This window comes from Lolium rigidum, chromosome 5, assembly GCF_022539505.1.
Source record: "Lolium rigidum isolate FL_2022 chromosome 5, APGP_CSIRO_Lrig_0.1, whole genome shotgun sequence".
NCBI lineage: Eukaryota > Viridiplantae > Streptophyta > Magnoliopsida > Poales > Poaceae > Lolium > Lolium rigidum.
The window spans coordinates 242,833,496-242,856,888 of NC_061512.1; the positions used below are offsets into that span (position 1 = coordinate 242,833,496).

General features: G+C 42.5%; 1 protein-coding gene across 1 annotated transcript in view; it reads right to left on the reverse strand.

Annotated features, from left to right (window-relative positions):
• Nucleotides 1-13,007: 13,007 nt before the first annotated feature.
• Nucleotides 13,008-23,393, reverse strand: part of LOC124657361 (homeobox-leucine zipper protein ROC6-like) — a 16,638-nt gene continuing 6,252 nt past the window's right edge. Inside the window, exon 8 of the mRNA XM_047195927.1 lies at nucleotides 13,008-13,383. Coding sequence (XP_047051883.1) covers nucleotides 13,008-13,383 — 376 coding nt within the window. The remainder of the gene's footprint in view (nucleotides 13,384-23,393) is intronic.

Here is a 23,393-nt window from a genome sequence, read left to right on the forward strand (position 1 = left end):
TCGTTTAAATAAATGTTTAGTTTAATGAGACAACGGTATTGTAAGTTAAGTTGGGTTCGCCTCGAACCCAGGAGTTATCCTCTCAGAACCCAAGAGGAGCTCCGAGACGACTTGTGTATGATGATTGTAATAATATGTGAATGAGTGATGGACCCTGCTATGTTCTGTTGTACTACTCTGAGGGATGTAATATTTGCGGAATGGTACTTCGCGAATGTTATATCAACGACTGGCATACTACAACATGCAGTGGTATGCAGGGTCACCACAGTAGCTTTCTTCGCTGGGGAAGCGGAGCGCGCCTTCTTTCTTGCTGATCCCCAGTTTCTTCAGCAGATTGATGTCCTGAGGGGAGATTTTGGATCTCTCCCACTCCATGTTCCCCAGATCTTCGGTCGTCATCTTGGATTCGGGTGTGTTGTGTCTGGTGAGCCTGCGCGGTGGCATCAACAATGGCGCAGGAGTGCAGTACGAGTGTGGTGGAGCTCCAAGAACTACAGGGCGCAAAGGAGAATTTTGCAGAGGAGAAGCAGAGGGGCGGCGCGAGCGAAAGGATTCGAGGAGGAAGACGATGCCTTTATATAGAGGTGCGGTGAATCGACGCGTCGTTGGATTAAGAGATTGTGGGACAGATGATGTACACATGGTCAAGGGGTAAAAAGTAATTTCATACGTACGAGAAAGCACAGGAGCTACAGTACGTGCGCCAGGAAAAGCGGAGGACGTGTGTCCCCCACTTGCACGACGTGTCAATGCGATGTGCAATTTGGGCCCGCAAGACAGTGCGAGCGAAGTTCTCGCGTTTTTTCTGATAAAGTGACAGTGGCTATCGTCAGTATTAATGTCACCTTGGCAAGAGAATACCTCGGCTACGAAGGTCCGTAAAAAATGGCGACAGCAGAAGATTCTTGATTATTTTGAGAAGCCTTTGATCAAATACAAGTTTTTGCCCAAATGCTCGGGGGCTACTTTGGGAAAAAGGAAAAATACGAGTATGGCAAAATAGAAATGGCAAGAACCTATGGTCAAATGCAAGCATTTGTTCATAGCCTCGGGGGCTACTCCCATCGGGAGCGCTGTTCGCGCACCCGATAGATATAAACATTCAAGAAAGAATGACAATATAGTGACATGAGGCACTAGAATGTTGAGCCTACAACCAAGCACAAGTCCTTGGTTGTAGCCTCGGGGGCTACTCCCATCAGGAACGCTGTTCGCGTGCCCGATGAAGTTATAAAAAAAGAAGAGAAGAGAAAGAAAGAAAGAAGAAGTGAGTATATTTCGAGTTATACAAATAACTCTACATATACTCCCATCGGGAAGGCAAAATAAGTCATCCATTGACTCAATAAAATGTGCTATTCCAACAGCCGAATAAGCACTCGACAATATATTCTCAGAACGCCAAAGTTGCGAACAATTTCTGAATGCCGCAAAACTTTGCGAAGGTAAGACCCCAGATCCGTTCTGAGTGGCGTGGCACCGTCTCTGACGTCGGTTTGCTATTTTTTTTCCATATCAACAGATACGAAGAAAAATCCTAACGAACGCGTTAGGCACCCGATAAATATGACTGGGACTCGACAGAATGGTAAGATCTTAAGCGGCACCTGTCGAAGTTTACACCAGTATCCCGAGATCATGTCCAGGGACGTGATCTTGAAGTAGGTTTTTGCGGATTGCCACTAAATCAGTTAACTAGTACCTGATCCGTCAGATGAACTAGCCCCAACTACCATTATCCCTGTACAATATAGAAATTCATATGCAAAGATATGTGGTAAAGTTCAAAGTTATCGAATAAATATAAAGGTGGAGATTTTCCCTGATTCTACGATTCAAGCAAAATCTCGGGGGCTACTGACATAGGTATCCCCAATGGACCTGCCGAAGAAGGTACCCGGAGTTTACTGAAGGCCCACGACCCGAAGGATAAGAAGATTCGGAAGCCCAAGATACTATTAAGGAAAGCTAGAGTTGTAATAGGAAGCATTATTTGTAATCTTGCGGAACGGGTTAGAAACCCTCCCGGACTCTGTAAACTTGTATATCACGAATCCCTCGGCTCCACCTCCTATATAAGGGGGAGTCGAGGGACAAAGAGAGGATCGAATCATTGTCTCGCAAACCCTAGCTTTTACATCGTCGAGTACTTTTCGGCTGAAACCTTCGACATCTACTTGCCCTCTACATCCAACGAAACTCTAGTCTACTACTTGTAGGCATTAACAAATTGATACCTTGTCAGTAGGTGCTCTACAACGTGATGACAGGTGGTACCACGAAGTGAATAAATCCGATGATTCTTGAGCGAGCTGACCGGCAACGCCAAAAATCGAAAGAAATCCGGTGGCGCTGAGGTACCAGTAGTCAGAATCGATCCAAGAAAATGGTCAGCAGGGCCAAAACATTGAGCAGATTTTCCAGCCGCAGCTCAACCTGCCAGATTGGGAATAGACAGTGAGAGATTGAAAAAATAGAGAAGAAATTAGTATCGGGCGCGAGCAGTACCAGCGGTGGAGGGGCGAGCAGGGTGTCCTAATTGATCGTATGGCAGCATGGCCTTCTTTTTAAGTTGGGGGCAGCGGCGGCGGATGAGTTGCTTCGAGCAGTTTCCAGCGGTGATTGATGGGATTTAAGAGGCATGTTCATTAGCATTTGTGTGGAGGAGGCTAGAGGTCGCTGGTGGATCATTGGGCGGGGGACGACCGAAGGTCACGCCGGCTGAGGAAGAGGAACAGCGGCTCTGCCTTTTTTTCGAGTACAGGCCGAACGGTTGAGGGAGCCAGAAAATGAAGCCTGTGAGCCCGCGAGCTAAACTTCCAACCCACGTCGTTCCAGCCCAGGTACGAAGAAAGAAGCAACAAAGCGAGGTGACGCGAGGCGGGGACTGCCTATTGTCCGCTTTAAGCGGAGCGTTTGATTGGCTCCGCATATCCCTCTTTCGAACGATCGGCATATGGGCTCGGCCCATTTAAACGTTTTGATTGCACATTCATCACTGTTTCGGGATTTGCTTGCGCGTGCGTTGCTGAAACACCGAGGAAGAACATCGTTTCAGTTTCAGTTCAACAATTGTACATGTCCCCCGCGTGACTTCCACTTTTCAAATACAGGAGTATAAAAACAGTACAAATAGGCGCACAGTAGTAGAACCGTGTGACTTAACACTGTCAGTATTTGATTTCTGTATTCTCACGTGCACAGCAGAATTCAACGTTGAACAGATTTCCGCCTTGAACATTTTTGAAAAACGAACGGTTTTCATCCTTGCACATTCCTGAATTTTGAACAGATTTCCGCCTTGATTTTTTTTGTTACTTGAACGTAATTCAACGTAAATCCACCTTGAATGGATTTCAGCCAAAACATTCATAAAAAATGAATGGTTTCAACCTTGAACATTTCTGTTGAACGAAAATCCACCTTTTACGGTTTTCAACCGAAAACATTAATATAAAAAAGGTGGACGGTTTACACCTTGAACATTTTTGTTACTTAAACGGAATTCCACCTCGCACGGATCTCCACCTTGAACATTTATGAAAAAAGAAACGATTTACAGCTCCAACATTTATGTCACCTGAACAAAATTCCACCTTGAAAGTATTTTCCCCTTGAACATTTTTCGAAAAATGAACGGTTTCCACCTTGACATTTAACAAGCACTTGAACAAAATTCCACCTTGAATGGAGGTGTTGACCATGTACGAAAAATGAACGGTTTACACCTTGAACTTTTTCGTAATTCCACCTCAAACACATTTCAATCTGAAAACATTTATCAAAAAGTGAACGGTTTCAACCTTGAACATTTTTGTTATTTGAACGGGAATCCACCTTGAACGGATTTCAACCGAAAGCATTTATATAAAAAAAGGTTAACCGGTTTACACCTTGAACATTTTTGTTACCTGAACGGAATTCCGCCGTGAACGGATCTCCACCTTGAACATTTATGAAAAATGAAACAGTTTACACCTCGAACATTTATGTTACTTGAATGGATTTCCGCGTTAACATTTTTGAAAAATGAACGGATTCTATCGTTGCACATTTCTGAGTTTAAAACATTTATGAACGGTTTGCCTCCATGAACGGTTTCCACCTTGAATGTATTTCCACCTTGAACGGATTTCCTTGAACACTTGTGAATTTTGAATGGTTTTCAACCTTAAACATTTATGAACGGTTTCCACCTTGACATCTAACAGCTACTTGAACTGAATTCCAACTTTGAACGGATTTCCGCCTAGTACATTTTGTTACTTTAATGGTTTTAGGTGTGTAAATTTATTAAAGATAATAAGAAAATCATACGAAAAATAAATAAAAAAAAACTAACATCGTGCGGAGTGGAATCTCATTGTCGCATGGCATTGCAGCAGAAAGCAAATAAATGTACTAGTGAAATCTAGTTGCACGAGCTCAAATCAAACACACAGAGATTTTTTGAGAGATCATTAGCGATCTGATCCCACCTGGTGTCACAACATAGTCACCACATAAAAAAGGAAGCAAAAGAAACATCACTGTCATGACCATGTATAACACAAAAGCAAGTTCACAAATAATTGATGTGCTACAGATATGTATGTGCTGAACATAAACTTCTTCAAAAATGGTTTGAACAGTGCATCGTATTTTGCTCTATCATTAAAGATAGGGGCTTAGACGCACATAGTCTCTTTATCAACAAATCCATGAACTTACCAATCTCAACAAAGATGGGTCTGTCAGAAAAAAAAAAACATGCGTATTAGATGTGTCTGTCAAAACAGATACTAGGAAACAAAATTTGTGAGTCATACATCAGATGAAAATTCCCACCAACTACCCACCGAAAAGCACCAACCTAATTTAAGAAGAGATCACATAGGCCCTCCCTACAAAGCTGGTGTGTAGAAATTACACATAGACAAGCTATCATCCCACGAATCTGGTAAACCATACTACGAGAGAAAACGATCTACAATACACCCACGCATACGAGAGAAACCCTAGACGGAAAAAGGAAAGGTACGGGAAAAGGAAAGGGCACACGAACCTTCGGCTGCCAACGCCCACGAGCCGATGAATCGAATCGCCCGCCGTCAGAAGGGAAGAACTAGGCGAAGAAGCCCAGCGCCCGATGCCGGAAGCGAACCAGGGGAGGTAGGCGAACTAAGCAAACCCAGCGAGCAAGAAGCGAGACGAGAAAGAGAACTGGACTACTGGTCGGCCTTCGTGGCATCAACCTCATATAGGAGCTGCCAGTAGTACTTTCGCGGGATTTGAAAGCAGACGTGAGCTACCACGAAAAGTTTATGGGCCAGGCCCAGACGGCTAGGGGTGTGCGGAGCCCCAGATCGCTCCCGCAATAAGCGGAGAATAGGAATCGCCGGGACGTACACTGTGGGACTAAGGTGGTGACGTGGCTTCACGAGAATGCAGGAAAATGAGGTAGTGGAGGTTCCTATTAAGAGATAAAAGATTCTAGCCTGAGAAATAAACATCGATTATAAACATGAAATAAGATAATAACCACTTTATTATTGCCTCCTGGGCATATACCCTTCACAATTATATAGTTATCAAGCAATGCAGTAATTATCCTGCAATCTAGCAATGAAAATATAGAGAGAATGACAGATAGATGGAGTCTGCACGTACCAGAGGAACTCGCCTCCGCGTTGTTGGAGTTATGGAATCTACGGAGAAACGAGTGCCACGGATCCACCTTAGTTTCTGCTACTGAGGATCCACCATTGGTTTGACTCCACGAGGATCCACCATGGCTTCCACTCCCAGGCGTCTGGCTACGATGCCACGCGGATCCTCCGATCACCATCACCACGCGCTTCCTCGGGGTCGCCGTCGCCATGCTGCTCCTCTGGTCATCGTTAACCCACGATCCTCGGGTTGTCGTCACTACGCAGATCCCCAGCTCACCATCAGCTAGCGGATCCTTAGATTTGTACGAGGATATGCAGCAGTGGAGGGCACTCACGCGGCATAGGACGGTGGAGTGGTGGATCAGTGGAGTTCGACGGAGGTGGAGATCGGTGGAGGGAGGCGGCGGAGGCTCGGAGGAGAGCTAAGATGCGGTGTACAGTGGAGATGCGGTCGACCTCGTTGAAGACGGGAAAATGAAATGGATATTCCTCAAGTGGTGGAAGGACCATTTTGTAAAATGGAGGATTTAGTTATGAAGTGTTCGAAGGACCGCTTTTATTTACTCCATTGAAACTATGAGGGACTGCATTTCAAGGTGAAAGGGTTTTTCTCCAAAAAAGTAGAAGTTTTTTTCGAAATTCAAATGAAATCAAGTTCAAATATTTTCTAAATCGGTTTGCAATGGAATCAAGTTCAAATTTACATCTCAAGTAATACTGAGGAAAATAAGATGACTAAGATGAAAATATATTTTCCATTATCAAGTGAAATACGTTACAAATATTTTATCAAAATGTTGAGAAAAATAAGTTCACGAAGATGAAAATCAAGTGAAAACAAAAGGAAGAAAGTGTTCTCGTGTATAATAGAGAACTAGTTAAGCTTTTTATCATGTCTACGAAATAGGTTTCCTGTTTAGTAGCGAACTAGTTACTATTAGGAAAACTTATTTCACAAAACCCGAGTTAAGCTATTTAACCCAGAGTTAAGCTATTTAATCTAGTGTTAAGCTATAGTAATAGACAACTAATCAAATTTAGCAAGTACTAATCCTTGCAAATGTGTTTAGTACCATCTCTGCATTGTAGGAGTACTTGCATCCTTACAGGATGAACTTCACAACTTGAAAACACAATTTCAATGTAATGCAAACACTCACAATTTGTAAAGATACATAGACAATTCAGTTACACATCTGCAAGGATCACATTGTCTTGCATCTAAGAAGCACAAACTGACAATAATTAGAGACTCAAAAAACTACCAGCAAAAGCACTGACATAAACTATAGCATCTAAGTCGCACCCTTTGCATCATCTACATTCATCAACCATCTTCAGTCATCAATCTTATGAATAGAGACACCAATGTATTCTTGCATCTTATCAACCCTGATAAGAAGAAGAGAGCCAGTAACTATGCACATGGCCTCACATAAATTATCCATGTCTTCTTGCTTCATCGAGACAACTAGCCTGCTCAAGTCCCCAGATTGAATGAAGTATTGTCCAATAATGGCTTCATCCATACCCCTGCTAGAGAACAGTGCAATTCCCTCGTTTGGGTATTTATAACCATGGACAATGTGTTCTGGCAGTGCCTGCAATAGGAACCAGAGGAATAAAGCATTAAGAACTATTGTACTTGTAATTATAAATGATTGTATGTACTATGCATTTCCTACTAACTTAGAATGAGCTTACCAATCTTTTAAATACCATGTCAACTGCATCAACTCTATGAACAATGTACTGAAGCTCATCAATTTTGTCCTCATCATTTCCTAGTTGGTTAGCATCCTTCATCATTTCCCAGATTATTTCAGACATGTCTGCCTCTCCAACAGTATGCATATCCGAGAAAACAGTCTTGTACAATATGCCTCTGATATTTTTAGGTACATACACAGGTCCTACATAAATGTATGATACAGTCAACACAAAGGAACAAATAGACTAAACAGTATGCATTAAGAAATACTGAACAAGTATCCAATGGATTAATGTACATACCATGCATAAGGTTGAAGGGTTTTTTATTGCCAGCATGATCTACAACACTAACTTCAAACAAATCATCAGCAACCTCTTCTTCATATTCCAAACTTTCAGCATATTTATCACCAATCTTATCGTCACTGTCATCTTTAGTAGGTAACTTGAAGGTGACAACATCATTGACAACAACACAGTGTGACATCAGGAAATATGACCACCAGGGACCATACATAGTTGTGGATTTTGTATTCTTATCAAGGTAAAACTCCAGCATGTGGCCACCAACAAGAGCATGCAACCACTTGTCGCTGTACTTGTTGAGCTGTTCCTTGAAGTAACAAGGAATAGTCTGATCAAAACATGAAACCAGACACTGTGAGATTAGCCTAGCACATAAATAGATACTTCCTCCGATTCATATTAATTGATTTCAATATGGATGTATCTAGACACATTTTAGCTCTAGATACATCCATATTAGAGTCAATTAATATGAACCGGAGGGAGTAGTAAAGTACACTAATAACCTTCAAGTACGCAATCAATGTACAAGGAATTGCATACCACAAATTGTTCATAGTTCTCTTGCATGATGATCTTGAATGATGAAGCGCGCCTGTTTGAATGCCTACAGATGTCCATAGGATGATGGCAGAACTCACACTTGACTTGATCCATTTCAATCTAATAGAAAGTAAAAAATCAGTACAGTAATTGATAGGTGCATTAGTGGTAGACAATATGAACCCTAAAGAATATATTACCCTAAAATGGAACAGACGGTAATAATGTTGACAGTTTATTATTGAAACCCTAAGTTGCAAGGGAGAACATGGTGAACACATTGAAACCATGGTGTGTTTGTACTACTGTTGACAACTACAGAGACTTCCTGAGCTCCACAACAAATATCATACTTTAGTGACATGAGGAATTTTAACAGGTATGCACTTATGTATTCTTGTGAAAATTTCTGAAATTCATGAAATGAATTAGAATTTAGTATAATGCATGCATCCATTTTCCTATGTAATTCATGGACACCAGTAGCATTCAAAAGATAAGGAATTCATCAAATTAATGATATTTACAATGGAACTACCAGACATTTTCCTAAGTAATTCATGGAAACGAGTAACATTTCACAAGATAAGGAATTCATCAAATCATATTATAATAGAACTAGGCATTATTCTAAGTAAATCATGGAAAATAGTAGCATTGACAAGACAAGGAATTCATCAACTGATATTTATAATAGAACTAGGCATTATCCTAGGTGATTCATAGAAAGTAGTTGCATCCACAAGACAATGAATTCATCAAATAATATTTATAATGGAACTAAGCATTATCCTAAGTAATTCATGGAAAGTAGTAGCATTTACAAGACAATGAATTCATCAAATGCTATTTATAATGGAACTATGCATTATCCTAAGTAATTCATGGAAAGCAGTATAGCATTCACAAGACAATCAATTCATCAAATGCTATTTATAATGGAACTAGGCATTATCCTAAGTAATTCATGGAAAGAGGTAGCATTCACAAGACAATGAATTCATCACATGCTATTTATAATAGAACTAGGTATTATCCTAAGTAATTCATGGAAATCAGTAGCATTCACAAGACAATGAATTCATCAAATTCTATTTCTAAAGGAACTAGGCATTTTCATAAGTAATTCATGGAAAGCAGTAGCACACACCATTTTACCCTCCCCTGGTATGACATTGCTCTTCGACAGTGTGCACACATAATCATCCTCTTCAATCACATAATCTTCATCCTCAATGTTTACATCATCATTCTTGTTCTCCCCCCTAATATGCAAACAAGATAAATTAAGCTACACTAAATTTGGTAATATGTGAAGAGCTAGGTACATGGAAACCAGAACCTTTTAGAAAACATGTACATGAAGGCATGATATATAGAATGACAATATACATTTTCATTACAAATTCATGGTGGAAAATAAAGGCAGTAACACTAATTTTAGGAAACAATTAATAAGCATACTAGCAGCAACCTAGGGAACAGAGTGAGACCAACCTAGGGGATGCGGTGGTTCCAGAGATGGAGAGGTTGTGAATCTTCTCCGGTGGCAGCGATGGACAGGGGAATGATGAGGTAGTTGTTGCGACGGGGATTCTGCGACGGGGAACTTGCGGTGACTGCAAAGGCTCCGGTGGCAGCGACAGAGATGGGGATGGAAGGGTGGTCCTTGCAACGGGAATCCCGCGATGGGAAGCTTGCAGTGACTGCTCCAGTGGCAGCGATGGCTCCGGATGCTTGCGACGGAGAGGGAGATGAGACGAGGAAGAATTGGGTGGATCCATGGTTGGGAGACCGGCGGCGGGGAGAGGAAGTCGAAAGAAAAGAGAGAAACCCTAGCTACAGAGTGATATTTAAGGAAGGTCGCGGTGGGAGGACAAAACCAGTTAAGTGAAAAATTAGTAAGGGTTTTTCTGCAAAACTGCAGCACTATAAGCTACCTCTCCCTCTCCGTCCCGGACTTATCCATCTATCAATTCACGCGAGATAGCGTTTGGAACGGAGGAGAGGCAGATACCTCCCCCATCGGGAAGGAAGGGGAATCACGCCGGCAACCACGCCGGCGACAACAGCTACTAAGGTATAATCCACATTCGAAATCTTGGTCTAGTATCTTGTTCACCGGTGAATCTTGTCAGTGAAAGGTGATCTATTACTTTGATCCGCTGGTAAAAGTTGATCTATGCACATGATTTGTTACTATTATAGAGAGTAGTTTCCTAAATGATGAGTTAGCGTGTTCAATGACACTTCCAAATGGTTGCCAGGCAAAGCCCTATTGTTGTAATTAGTATTCCAAACCAAATTAACCCATGGATTATCATGTTAATTATAGAAATTTTTGTAAGTTCTTTAGTACCAGAGCATTCTTTTGAATGGTTAGATTAAAAAATACCCAAACCCTCCTTGATTTATAGTCCAGGAGACTAAAGCAGACCCTTTTGCATGTAGCACAATTTCATTTAAACTGCAATAGTTTTCTTGCTGTACTTTTAAGTTAACTTGGTCAAGGTTGTTAACTACTTCATGGAAATGCCTTGCAATATATTGATTTAGGAAATAAAGTAACAAATGCTACTTGTACTTTCTGAAATGATATTTGATTAGAAAATTCAAATTGTCTATTAATAATATGACTTTAACCTTTTAGATGGGATCCAATGAAGCTAATCCAATAGACAGTGGTTCAAGCTCTGATGAGTTCATGTGTGATTGTGATCATAATCTGACATTCGGAGGTATGAAAAAGATGGTTAGCTTAAATTTTCTACGGAGTACTATTTCTGTTACGTGTAGCTGCTGGTGTCGCAAAACTTAATGTGTTTCCAAAGCTTGTTCCTTGCAGGTCGTTAGTTGTAGCTCGTCAGAAGTAGCAAGAATATTCTGCTTGAGAGTTGGCTAGATTGTGTTTCCTTTGTATACACATAGAGCTATTCTCATGAGAAGCACCGGCTTCTATCCTTCAATTTGTATATTGAATTTCTGAACTTTCTTGGCAACTAGCCATAGTATGTATTCAACTCTGTTTTGAATTTCTGAACTTTCTTGGCAACTAGCCATAGTATGTATTCAGCTCAGTTTTGATATGTGTGCGGAACAAGTCTAATCTTGCGTTTCAGTAATGCTCTTGCTCTTAGAGCATCTCCACCCGCGCCCCCAAATAGTCGCCGGCAGACGAAGATCCGGTGTGCGAGCTTTCGGACGCCGCGGTCCTTTCCGACGCCCTCTGCAGGGTCGGTGTCGGCGCCATGCCCACCGCCTGCGGGAAGTACACCGGCTCCCGTTGCCCACGAACGCGTGGACGGATGCCGTACTGGCGGAGCGTGTCGTCGACGTCGCGGCCGTACCACCAGGCACGGCGGCCGACGGTGTTGAAGCGGCCGCCCGAGCGGTTGGCCGTCCGCGCGAACTCGACAGCGCGCTCGTCTTCAAAACGCAGTGCCCAGGCCGGACTGTCGAGAGCGTTGTTCGGCAGGCTCCTCTCCTCCGGCGTCATCTGGTTCCACCGTTCCCTGGCAAGGGCCCGTGTCTGTGCTCCTGGCGGTGGTGGCGGCACGACGAAGCCGCCGTTGGAGACGTTCCAGCCGTGCGGCAACTTGAACTGTACTGGCATGGGGATGCGGTGCCGCATACAGTACGTCGGCCTCGTCGAAGCTAAGCTGCGTCGAGCGGAGCACGCCGTCGCCGCTGCTGCCGCCGGCCTGGTCGTTGTGCGCAATCGTCGGCAGGGTGCGTGGGAGGTTTGCGCGGAGGTTGGACGGCGACGGCTAGGGTTGGCCGACGGGGAAAAGCGAGAAGTGCGCGCGCGGTGGGGTTTTAAGGGAGGCGGCGGACGCGCATTGAAGGCGCGTGGGTAAGGTAGGTGGATGCCGCGTGGCCAGTCGTCGCCCTCGCTGTTTGGGTTTTCGCGCAGGAGGCCATTAACGTTGATGACCAACCTCCCCGCGTTGTTTTCGATGCGAACCGCCACGTCCTCTCGCTGACAAGAAGCCCCCACCCGCGAAAACCGTCGTTCCACGAGGCGCCGACGCGCCCGATTCGCGCCCTTCGCGAAGGGGCCGGCACGGGGTTGCCGGTGATTCTATTGGGCTCGAAAAATCGCCGGCGCCGTTTGGGGCGCACCGGTGCGAGCCCATTTTCGCTCCCATCGCCCAAGGGGCCGCTATCGGGGCCGCCGGTGGAGATGCTCTTAAGAACTGTGGCAGAACTGTGTTAGAAAAAAAATAAAAATAGTTCCCAGCCTATTGCACTAAATGAATATTTATTATACCAAAATACAATCATATTTCGCAATATATATTTCCTACAATGCTTTGTGTACGAATATGTGAATTACAAATTAAGGCTAATGTAGCAATGCATTGTGCTACATGATAGGTTTTTAGAAATTAAATGTATATAATAGTCAACTACATGAATAATAGATGATATTTTTTGCGAATATATTACTCACATTTTTTATCTAATATAATATAGAAAAACTCGTAGCAACGCACGGGCAAATTTACTAGTCTTATATAAAAATGGTACGCCTTTCTATGACATATTACTTGAAATTTTATTGTTGGTTTATTTTTTCTTAGCATATTTTAATATTATTTTCAGAGAAAATAAGAACTTCATTGATTATCTAGTGGCGACTTAGGATCATACGAGAATACTTACTCTACACAACTATAATTTGTTCCTAATCCTAGTCACCCATCTCTCCATTGCTCTCTTCACCTTGCATAGCACAATGGATGATGTCACTTCCTTTTCTATTTGTGGAGGAACCAATGCATGCAGGTATTATCCCTCTAGAGCTCTCTCCAACTGATCCAATGGAGGGTAATCCCCTGAACAAAGCATTTGATTCCTTGCCTCCCTATGATGTAGCCCATCAACTCTTCTTGGCAGCTCATCCATGGATGGTATGGTAGGTTGACAAGCCCTTCTAATGTTTGGTGGAGCATTAGGAGCAAGCAATGCCATAAACATCCTTCTAACAACACTTTCACCTAGCTGCTCCAAACCAGTAATAGCTTCTTGCTCCATGAACTCCCTATTTCTCTCCTCTGCCAGCTGCCTCTCCCTTGCACTCCTTCTATGGTACACTAGAGGATGAGCACCAGGATTTTCTTCTGCCCTTGAACCAGTGGACCTGCGACTATACTCCATTCTGTGTCTGCTGAGCACATTGCAAGTAGATGTTATTTATATAGCATAAGACAGCTAGCCAACAACTGAAAATCACAAGTTAACAGAAAAACTTCACAAGTTACTAGATAGAGATAGTGGAATCATTATAAATTCATTGTATAATGATCTGACACTCCATGTCACTCAGACTCCAAAGAATAGTCATTCACTTGCTTGTCATGACATGCTTTATCTGCTTTTTATGCAGAATCTATTCCCTCAAAATCCTGATCCAACCCTGGACCCAAGCCAAAGACAAGATCATATGGTTTATATGATGGGACAAGAGGTAATACATTACACTCCTTCTATTACTGCTATTAAATCCAAGCTCATATGATATATTGGACTAACTAAAATTAACTGTATAGGAAGCAACTCATGTACCAATTGCTAGAGCACATGAAGCACTGCCAGAAAGTGAGTTTGTTGTTAATGCCAGGAAAAGCATGCCAACACCAACAGGAAGGATAACTACTGCAACTACTAGAGGAAGATCAAGAGAAAATTCACAGAGAGGGAGAGGAAGAGGAAGGAACAGGGCAACAGCTAGCATAGGAAGAGCAAGGGGAAGATCTAGTACAAGAGCTAGCAACAAAAGAAGTGCAGATGCCAGCACAAGTGGAACTGCAGACCAACCTCATGAAGCACCAGCTAGCAAGAAAAGAACTGGAGATGCTAGCTGATAAGGGTGGCCCGATCTTCTCAGTAAGCAACGGTGGTGATGATGATCATGGGGCGAACACAGCGGAGGTAACTTGATGAAGTGGATGATAACTTGTATGACGCAACGAGATCTCTCGATTGGTCCATGTCCCCAATGCAATAGCTCTCAACCCTGCAAGATATTCGCAACTCCACACACTTGTGCACGTAGCCGCCGACCACGGAGAGGTAAGTTGCAACCTTCTAATTCCCAATGGAACATCAGATTACACAAGACTTTGAGATCTACACCAAATCAAGCAATATGGTGTAGGGGATTCAATAGTTTTGCAGAGCAAACAACTAAGAACTAGGGTTTATCTTAAACGTGGTCTAAAGAAACTTTGGGGGCGTCATGGGCACTTATATAGGCGTCCGGGACAACCTCAGGTCGAAAAAGTACGAAAATAACCGACCCAGGATAGATCTGGTCGAGACAGACTCGGACTCGGCCAGTCTGGGGGCCGGTCGACCGGGCCTGGGACCGGCCGGTCCGGTTCAAACCGGGCCAGGGACTGGGTGGTGACCGGGGGCTGGAACTGCTCTGCAGTAACCCGCCCGGTTGGCATCAGTGTAGCGCCCGGTTGGCGCCGGGTTGGATCCGGCGTGCCGCCCGGTTGGACCGGGCCAGGGACCAGGCGCGCCGGCATGGGGGCCGGTCTGACCGGGTGCTGGGCCGGCCTGGACTGTAACGTCTCCTCTCGCGCATGCCTCCCGCTCCTCCCTCGCGCGTCCATGGGATGTCTTCATGTCCAGCTCCATGTCCAGCTTCACGTCCAGCTGCTCCTCTCCTCCTCGTGCGATGCTTGTCTCCTCTTCATACCTAATCATACATAAGTAACAAGACTTAGGTAGTATAAAGTTCTCACCAATCAAAGTATCGTTTAGGAACAAGTTCACCTGTTGTTTAAGTAGCTTCGCACGAGCCCTTGTAATAGGTCCAATCCTAACTTCATTGGACTTGAGCTTCACAGCAGCTTCATCTTCATCTTGCAATGACGGAGGTAGTAGTGTGGTAGGGATGTCCTAATCATCTCCCCCTTCCCTTCAAAAGGCGTCGACCTCGACGCTCCAAGGTCTTCTCCGTCATATGCTGTCAAATCAGCAACATTGAAAGAATTACTGACACCAAACTCATCAAGTGGAAGATCTATCGAGTATGCATTATCATTGATCTTGGCAATCACTTTGTAAGGACCAGCACCACGAGGAAGCAACTTGGACTTCCGCAGCTTCGGGAACCTATCCTTGCGAAAATGTACCCAGACCATATCACCAGGCTTGAACAATATTTCCTTGCGCTTCTTGTTCATCCTTGCAGCATGATGGCGTGTATTTCACACGTTCGTTGGGCAACCCCAAGAGGAAGGTATGATGCGCACAGCAGCAAGTTTTCCCTCAGAAAGAAACCAAGGTTTATCGAATCAGGAGGAGCCAAGAAGCACGTTGAAGGTTGATGGCGGCGGGATGTAGTGCGGCGCAACACCAGAGATTCCGGCGCCAACGTGGAACCTGCACAACACAACCAAAGTACTTTGCCCCAACGAAACACAGTGAGGTTGTCAATCTCACCGGCTTGCTGTAACAAAGGATTAACCGTATTGTGTGGAAGATGATTGTTTGCGGAGAAAACGAGTAAAACAAGTATTGCAAGCAGATTTGTATTTCAAGTATTAAAGAATGGACCGGGGTCCACAGCTCACTAGAGGTGTCTCTCCCATAAGATAAAAGCATGTTGGGTGAACAAATTACAGTCGGGAAATTGACAAATAGAGAGGGCATAACAATGCACATACATGGCATGATAAGTATAGTGAGATTTAATTGGGCATTACGACAAAGTACATAGACCGCCATCCAACCGCATCTATGCCTAAAAAGTCCACCTTCGGGTTATCGTCCGAACCCCTTCCAGCATTAAGTTGCAAAGCAACAGACAATTGCATTAAGTATGGTGCGTAATGTAATCAACAACTACGTCCTCTGACATAGCGCCAATGTTTTATCCCTAGTGGCAATAGCACAACACAACCTTAGAACTTTCTGTCACTGTCCCAGGTGTCAATGCAGGCATGAACCCACTATCGAGCATAAATAAACAACTACGTCCTCGGACATAGCGCCAATGTTTTATCCCTAGTGGCAACAGCACAACACAACCTTAGAACTTTCTGTCACTGTCCCAGGTGTCAATGCAGGCATGAACCCACTATCGAGCATAAATACTCCCTCTTGGAGTTAAAAGCAAAAACTTGGCCGAGCCTCTACTAGTAACGGAGAGCATGCAAGATCATAAACAACACATATGTAATAACTTGATAATTAACATAACATGGTATTCTCTATCCATCGGATCCCGACAAACACAACATAGAGTATTACGGATAGATGATCTTGATCATGTTAGGCAGCTCACAAGATCCAACAATGAAGCACAATGAGGAGAAGACAACCATCTAGCTACTGCTATGGACCCATAGTCCAGGGGTGAACTACTCACTCATCACTCCGGAGGCGACCATGGCGGTGTAGAGTCCTCCGGGAGATGAATCCCCTCTCCCGGCAGGGTGCCGGAGGAGATCTCCGGAATCCCCCGAGATGGGATCGGCGGCGGCGTCTCGCAAGGTTTTCCGTATCGTGGTTTTTTGCATCGGGGTTTCGCGACGGAGGCTTTAAGTAGGCGGAAGGGCAGAGTCGGGGGGCTAACGAGGGGCCCACACCACAGGGCGGCGCGGCCCCCCCTTGGCCGCGCCGCCATGTGGTTTGGCCACCTCGTGGCCCCACTTCGTATGCTCTTTGGTCTTCTGGAAGGTTCGTGGCAAAATAGGCCCCTGGGACTTGATTTCGTCCAATTCCGAGAATATTTCGTTACTAGGATTTCTGAAACCAAAAACAGCAGAAAACAAAGAATCGGCACTTCGGCATCTTGTTAATAGGTTAGTTCCGTAAAATGCACGAATATGACATAAAGTGTGCATAAAACATGTAGGTATCATCAATAATATGGCATAGAACATAAGAAATTATCGATACGTCGGAGACGTATCAAGCATCCCCAAGCTTAGTTCTCGCTCGTCCTGAGCGGGTAAAACGATAACAAAGATAATTTCTGAAGTGACATGCCATCATAACCTTGATCATACTATTTGTAAACATATGTAGTGGATGCAGCGATCAAAACAATGGTAATGACATGAGTAAACAAGTGAATCATAAAGCAAAGACTTTTCATGAATAGTACTTCAAGACAAGTATCAATAAGTCTTGCATAAGAGTTAACTCATAAAGCAATAAATCAAAGTAAAGGCATTGAAGCAACACAAAGGAAGATTAAGTTTCAGCGGTTGCTTTCAACTTGTAACATGTATATCTCATGGATAATTGTCAACATAGAGTAATATAACATGTAGGAATCAATGCACAGTTCACACAAGTGTTTGCTTCTTGAGGTGGAGAGAGATAGGATCTCTGACTCAACATAAAAGTAAAAAGAATGGTCCTTCAAAGAGGAAAGCATCGATTGCTATATTTGTGCTAGAGCTTTTATTTTGAAAACATGAAACAATTTTGTCAACGGTAGTAATAAAGCATATGAGTTATGAAAGTTATATCTTACAAGTTGCAAGTCTCATGCATAGTATACTAATAGTGCCCGCACCTTGTCCTAATTAGCTTGGACTACCGGATCTTTGCAATGCACATGTTTTAACCAAGTGTCACAATGGGGTACCTCCATGCCGCCTGTACAAAGGTCTAAGGAGAAAGCTCGCATTTGGATTTCTCGCTTTTGATTATTCTCAACTTAGACATCCATACCGGGACAACATGGACAACGGATAATGGACTCCTCTTTAATGCATAAGCATGTGGCAACAATTATTATTCTCATATGAGATTGAGGATATATGTCCAAGATCGAAACTTCCACCATGAATCATGGCTTTAGTTAGCGGCCCAAAGTTCTTCTCTAACAATATGCATGCTCCAACCATGAAGGTGGTAGATCTCTCTTACTTCGGACAAGACGGACATGCATAGCAACTCACATGATATTCAACAAGGAATAGTTGATGGCGTCCCCGAAAACATGGTTATCGCACAACAAGCAACTTAATAAGAGATAAAGTGCATAAGTACATATTCAATACCACAATAGTTTTTAAGCTATTTGTCCCATGAGCTATATATTGCAAAGGTGAATGATGGAATTTTAAAGGTAGCACTCAAGCAATTTACTTTAGAATGGCGGATAAATACCATGTAGTAGGTAGGTATGGTGGACACAAATGGCATAGTGGTTGGCTCAAGGATTTTGGATGCATGAGAAGTATTCCCTCTCGATACAAGGTTTAGGCTAGCAAGGTTATTTGAAACAAACACAAGGATGAACGGTACAGCAAAACTCACATAAAAGACATATTGTAAACATTATAAGACTCCGTACCGTCTTCCTTGTTGTTCAAAACTCAATACTAGATGTTATCTAGACTCTAGAGAAACCAAATATGCAAACCAAATTAGCAAGCTCTAAGTATTTCTTCATTAATGGGTGCAAAGTATATGATGCAAGAGCTTAAACATGAGCACAACAATTGCCAAGTATCAAATTATCCAAGACATTTTAGAGTTACTACATGTAGCATTTTCCAATTCCAACCATATAACAATTTAACGAAGATGAAACTTCGCCATGAATACTATGAGTAGAGCCTAAAGACATATTTGTCCATATGCTATAGCGGAGCGTGTCTCTCTCCCAAAAAGTGAATGCTAGGATCCATTTTATTCAAACAAAACAAAAAACAAAAACAAACCGATGCTCCAAGCAAAGTGCATAAGATGTGACGGAATAAAAATATAGTTTCAGGGGAGGAACCTGGATAATGTTGTCGATGAAGAAGGGGATGCCTTGGGCATCCCCAAGCTTAGACGCTTGAGTCTTCTTAGAATATGCAGGGGTGAACCACCGGGGCATCCCCAAGCTTAGAGCTTTCACTCTTCTTGATCATATTGCATCATACTCCTCTCTTGATCCTTGAAAACTTCCTCCACACCAAACTCGAAACAACTCATTAGAGGGTTAGTGCATAATAAAAATTCACATGTTCAGAGGTGACACAATCATTCTTAACACTTCTGGACATTGCATAAAGCTACTGGACATTAATGGATCAAAGAAATTCATCCAACATAGCAAAAGAGGCAATGCGGAATAAAAGGCAGAATCTGTCAAAACAGAACAGTCCGTAAAGATGGATTTTATTAGGCCACCAGACTTGCTCAAATGAAAATTCTAAGATTGAATGAAAGTTGCGTACATATCTGAGGATCATGCACGTAAATTGGCTTAATTTTCTGAGCTACCTACAGGGAGGTAGACCCAGATTCGTGACAACAAAGAAATCATGAATCTGCGCAGTAATCCAAATCTAGTACTTACTTTACTATCAAAGACTTTACTTGGCACAACAAAACTCAAAACTAAGATAAGGAGAGGTTGCTACAGTAGTAAAAAACTTCCAAGACTCAAATATAAAACAAAAATACTGTAGTAAAAACATGGGTTGTCTCCCATAAGCGCTTTTCTTTAACGCCTTTCAGCTAGGCGCAGAAAGTGTATATCAAGTAACATCGAAAGATGAAGCATCAACATCATAATTTTTTCTAATAATAGAATCATAAGGTAACTTCATTCTCTTTCTAGGGAAGTGTTCCATACCTTTCTTGAGAGGAAATTGATATTTAATATTACCTTCCTTCATATCAATAGTAGCACCAACGGTTCGAAGAAAAGGTCTTCCCAATATAATGGGGCAAGATGCATTGCATTCAATATCCAAGACAACAAAATCAACGGGGACAAGGTTATTGTTAACCATAATATGAACATTATCAACTCTCCCCAAAGGTTTCTTTTTAGCATTATCAGCGAGATTAACATCCAGATAGCAGTTTTTCAATGGTGGCAAGTCAAGCATATCATAGACTTTTTTAGGCATAACAGAAATACTTGCACCAAGATCACATAAAGCATTACAATCAAAATCTTTGACTCTCATTTTAATGATGGGCTCCCAACCATCCTCTAGCTTTCTAGGAATAGAAGTTTCAAGTTTTAGTTTCTCTTCTCTAGCTTTTATGAGAGCATTTGTAATATGTTTTGTGAAAGCCAAGTTTACAGCGCTAGCATTGGGACTCTTAGCAAGTTTTTGCAAGAACTTTATAAATTCAGAGATGTGGCAATCATCAAAATCTAAATCATTACAATCTAAAGCAATGGGATTATCATCCCCAAGGTTGGAAAAAATTTCAGCAGCTTTATCACGAGCAGTTTCAGCAGCTTCGGGTAATTTTGCGCGCTTTGCACTAGGAGTAGAAGCATTGCCAACACCAATTATTTTACCATTAATAGTAGGAGGTGCAGCAACATGTGAATCATTAGCATTGCTAGTGGTGGTAATAGTCCAAACTTTAGCTACATTTTTCTCTTTAGCTAGTTTTTCATTTTCTTCTCTATCCCACCTAGCACGCAGTTCAGCCATTAATCTTATATTCTCATTAATTCTAACTTGGATGGCATTTGCTGTAGTAACAATTTTATTTTCAATATCCCTATTAGGCATCACTTTCGATTTCAAAAGATCAACATCAGAGGCAAGACTATCAACTCTAGAAACAAGAATATCAATTTTATTGAGCTTTTCCTCAACAGACTTGTTAAAAGCAGTTTGTGTACTAATAAATTCTTTCAGCATGGCTTCAAGTCCAGGGGGTGTATTCCTATTATTGTTGTAAGAATTCTCATAAGAATTAGCATAACCGTTACCATTATTATAAGGATATGGCCTATAGTTATTACTAGAATTGTTCCGATAAGCATTGTTGTTGAAATTACTATTTTTAATGAAGTTTACATCAACATGTTCTTCTTGAGCAACCAATGAAGCTAATGGAACATTATTAGGATCAACATTAGTCCTATCATTCGCAAGCATAGACATAATAGCATCAACCTTATCATTCAAGGAAGAGGATTCTTCAAATGAATTTACCTTCTTACCTTGTGGAGCTCTTTCCGTGTGCCATTCAGAGTAATTAATCATCATATTATCAAGGAGCTTTGTTGCTTCACCAAGAGTGATGGACATAAAGGTACCTCCAGCAGCTGAATCCAATAAATTCCGCGAAGAAAAATTTAGTCCTGCATAGAAGGTTTGGATGATCATCCAAGTAGTCAGTCCATGGGTTGGGCAATTTTTAACCAGAGATTTCATTCTTTCCCAAGCTTGGGCAACATGTTCATTATCCAATTGTTTAAAATTCATTATGCTACTCCTCAAAGATATAATTTTAGCAGGGGGATAATATCTACCAATAAAAGCATCCTTGCATTTAGTCCATGAATCAATACTATTCTTAGGCGAGAGATAGCAACCAATCTTTAGCTCTTCCTCTTAATGAGAAAGGAAACAATTTTAATTTTATAATGTCACCATCTACATCTTTATACTTTTGCATTTCACATAGTTCAACAAAATTATTGAGATGGGCAGCAGCATCATCAGAACTAACACCAGAAAATTGCTCTCTCATGACAGATTGAGTAAAGAAGGTTTAATTTCAAAGAATTCTGCTGTAGTAGCAGGTGGAGCAATAGGTGTGCATAGGAAATCATTATTATTTGTGCTAGTGAAGTCACACAACTTAGTATTTTCAGGGATGGCCATTTTAGCAGTAGTAAATAAAACAAACTAGATAAAGTAAATGCAAGTAAACTAATTTTTTTGTGTTTTTGATATAGCAAACAAGACAAGTAAATAAAGTAAAGCTAGCAACTAATTTTTTTTGTGTTTTGATATAATGCAGCAAACAAAGTAGTAAATAAAATAAAGCAAGACAAAAACAAAGTAAAGAGATTGAGAAGTGGAGACTCCCCTTGCGGCGTGTCTTGATCTCCCCGACAACGGCGCCAGAAAATATGCTTGATGGCGTGTATTTCACACGTTCGTTGGGCAACCCCAAGAGGAAGGTATGATGCGCACAGCAGCAAGTTTTCCCTCGAGAAAGAAACCAAGGTTTATCGAACCAGGAGGAGCCAAGAAGCACGTTGAAGGTTGATGGCGGCGGGATGTAGTGCGGCGCAACACCGGAGATTCCGTCGCCAACGTGGAACCCGCACAACACAACCAAAGTACTTTGCCCCAACGAAACAGATGAGGTTGTCAATCTCACCGGCTTGCTGTAACAAAGGATTAACCGTATTGTGTGGAAGATGATTGTTTGCAGAGAAAACGAGTAAAACAAGTATTGCATCGGATTTGTATTTCAGATATTAAAGAATGGACCGGGGTCCACGAGTTCACTAGAGGTGTCTCTCCCATAAGATAAAAGCATGTTGGGTGAACAAATTACGGTCGGGCAATTGACAAATAGAGAGGGCATAACAATGCACATACATGGCATGATAAGTATAGTGAGATTTAATTGGGCATTACGACAAAGTACATAGACCTCCATCCAACCGCATCTATGCCTAAAAAGTCCACCTTCGGAGTTATCGTCCGAACCCCTTCCAGTATTAAGTTGCAAAGCAACGGACAATTGCATTAAGTATGGTGCGTAATGTAATCAACAACTACGTCCTCGGACATAGCGCCAATGTTTTATCCCTAGTGGCAACAAGACAACACAACCTTAGAACTTTCTCGTCACCGTCCCGGTGTCAATGCGGTATGAACCCACTATCGAGCATAAATACTCCCTCTTGGAGTTAAAAGCAAAAACTTGGCCGAGCCTCTACTAGTAACGGAGAGCATGCAAGATCATAAACAACACATATGTAATAACTTGATAATTAACATAACATGGTATTCTCTATCCATCGGATCCCGACAAACACAACATAGAGTATTACGAGATAGATGATCTTGATCATGTTAGGCAGCTCACAAGATCCAACAATGAAGCACAATGAGGAGAAGACAACCATCTAGCTACGCTATGGACCCATAGTCCAGGGGTGAACTACTCACTCATCACTCCGGAGGCGACCATGGCGGTGTAGAGTCCTCCGGGAGATGAATCCCCTCTCCGGCAGGGTGCCGGAGGAGATCTCCATAATCCCCCGAGATGGGATCGGCAGCGGCGGCGTCTCAGTAAGGTTTTCCGTATCGTGGTTTTTTGCATCAGGGGTTTCGCGACGGAGGCTTTAAGTAGGCGGAAGGGCAGAGTCGGGGGGCTAACGAGGGGCCCACGGCATATGGACAAATATGTCCTTAGGTTCCCCGATGT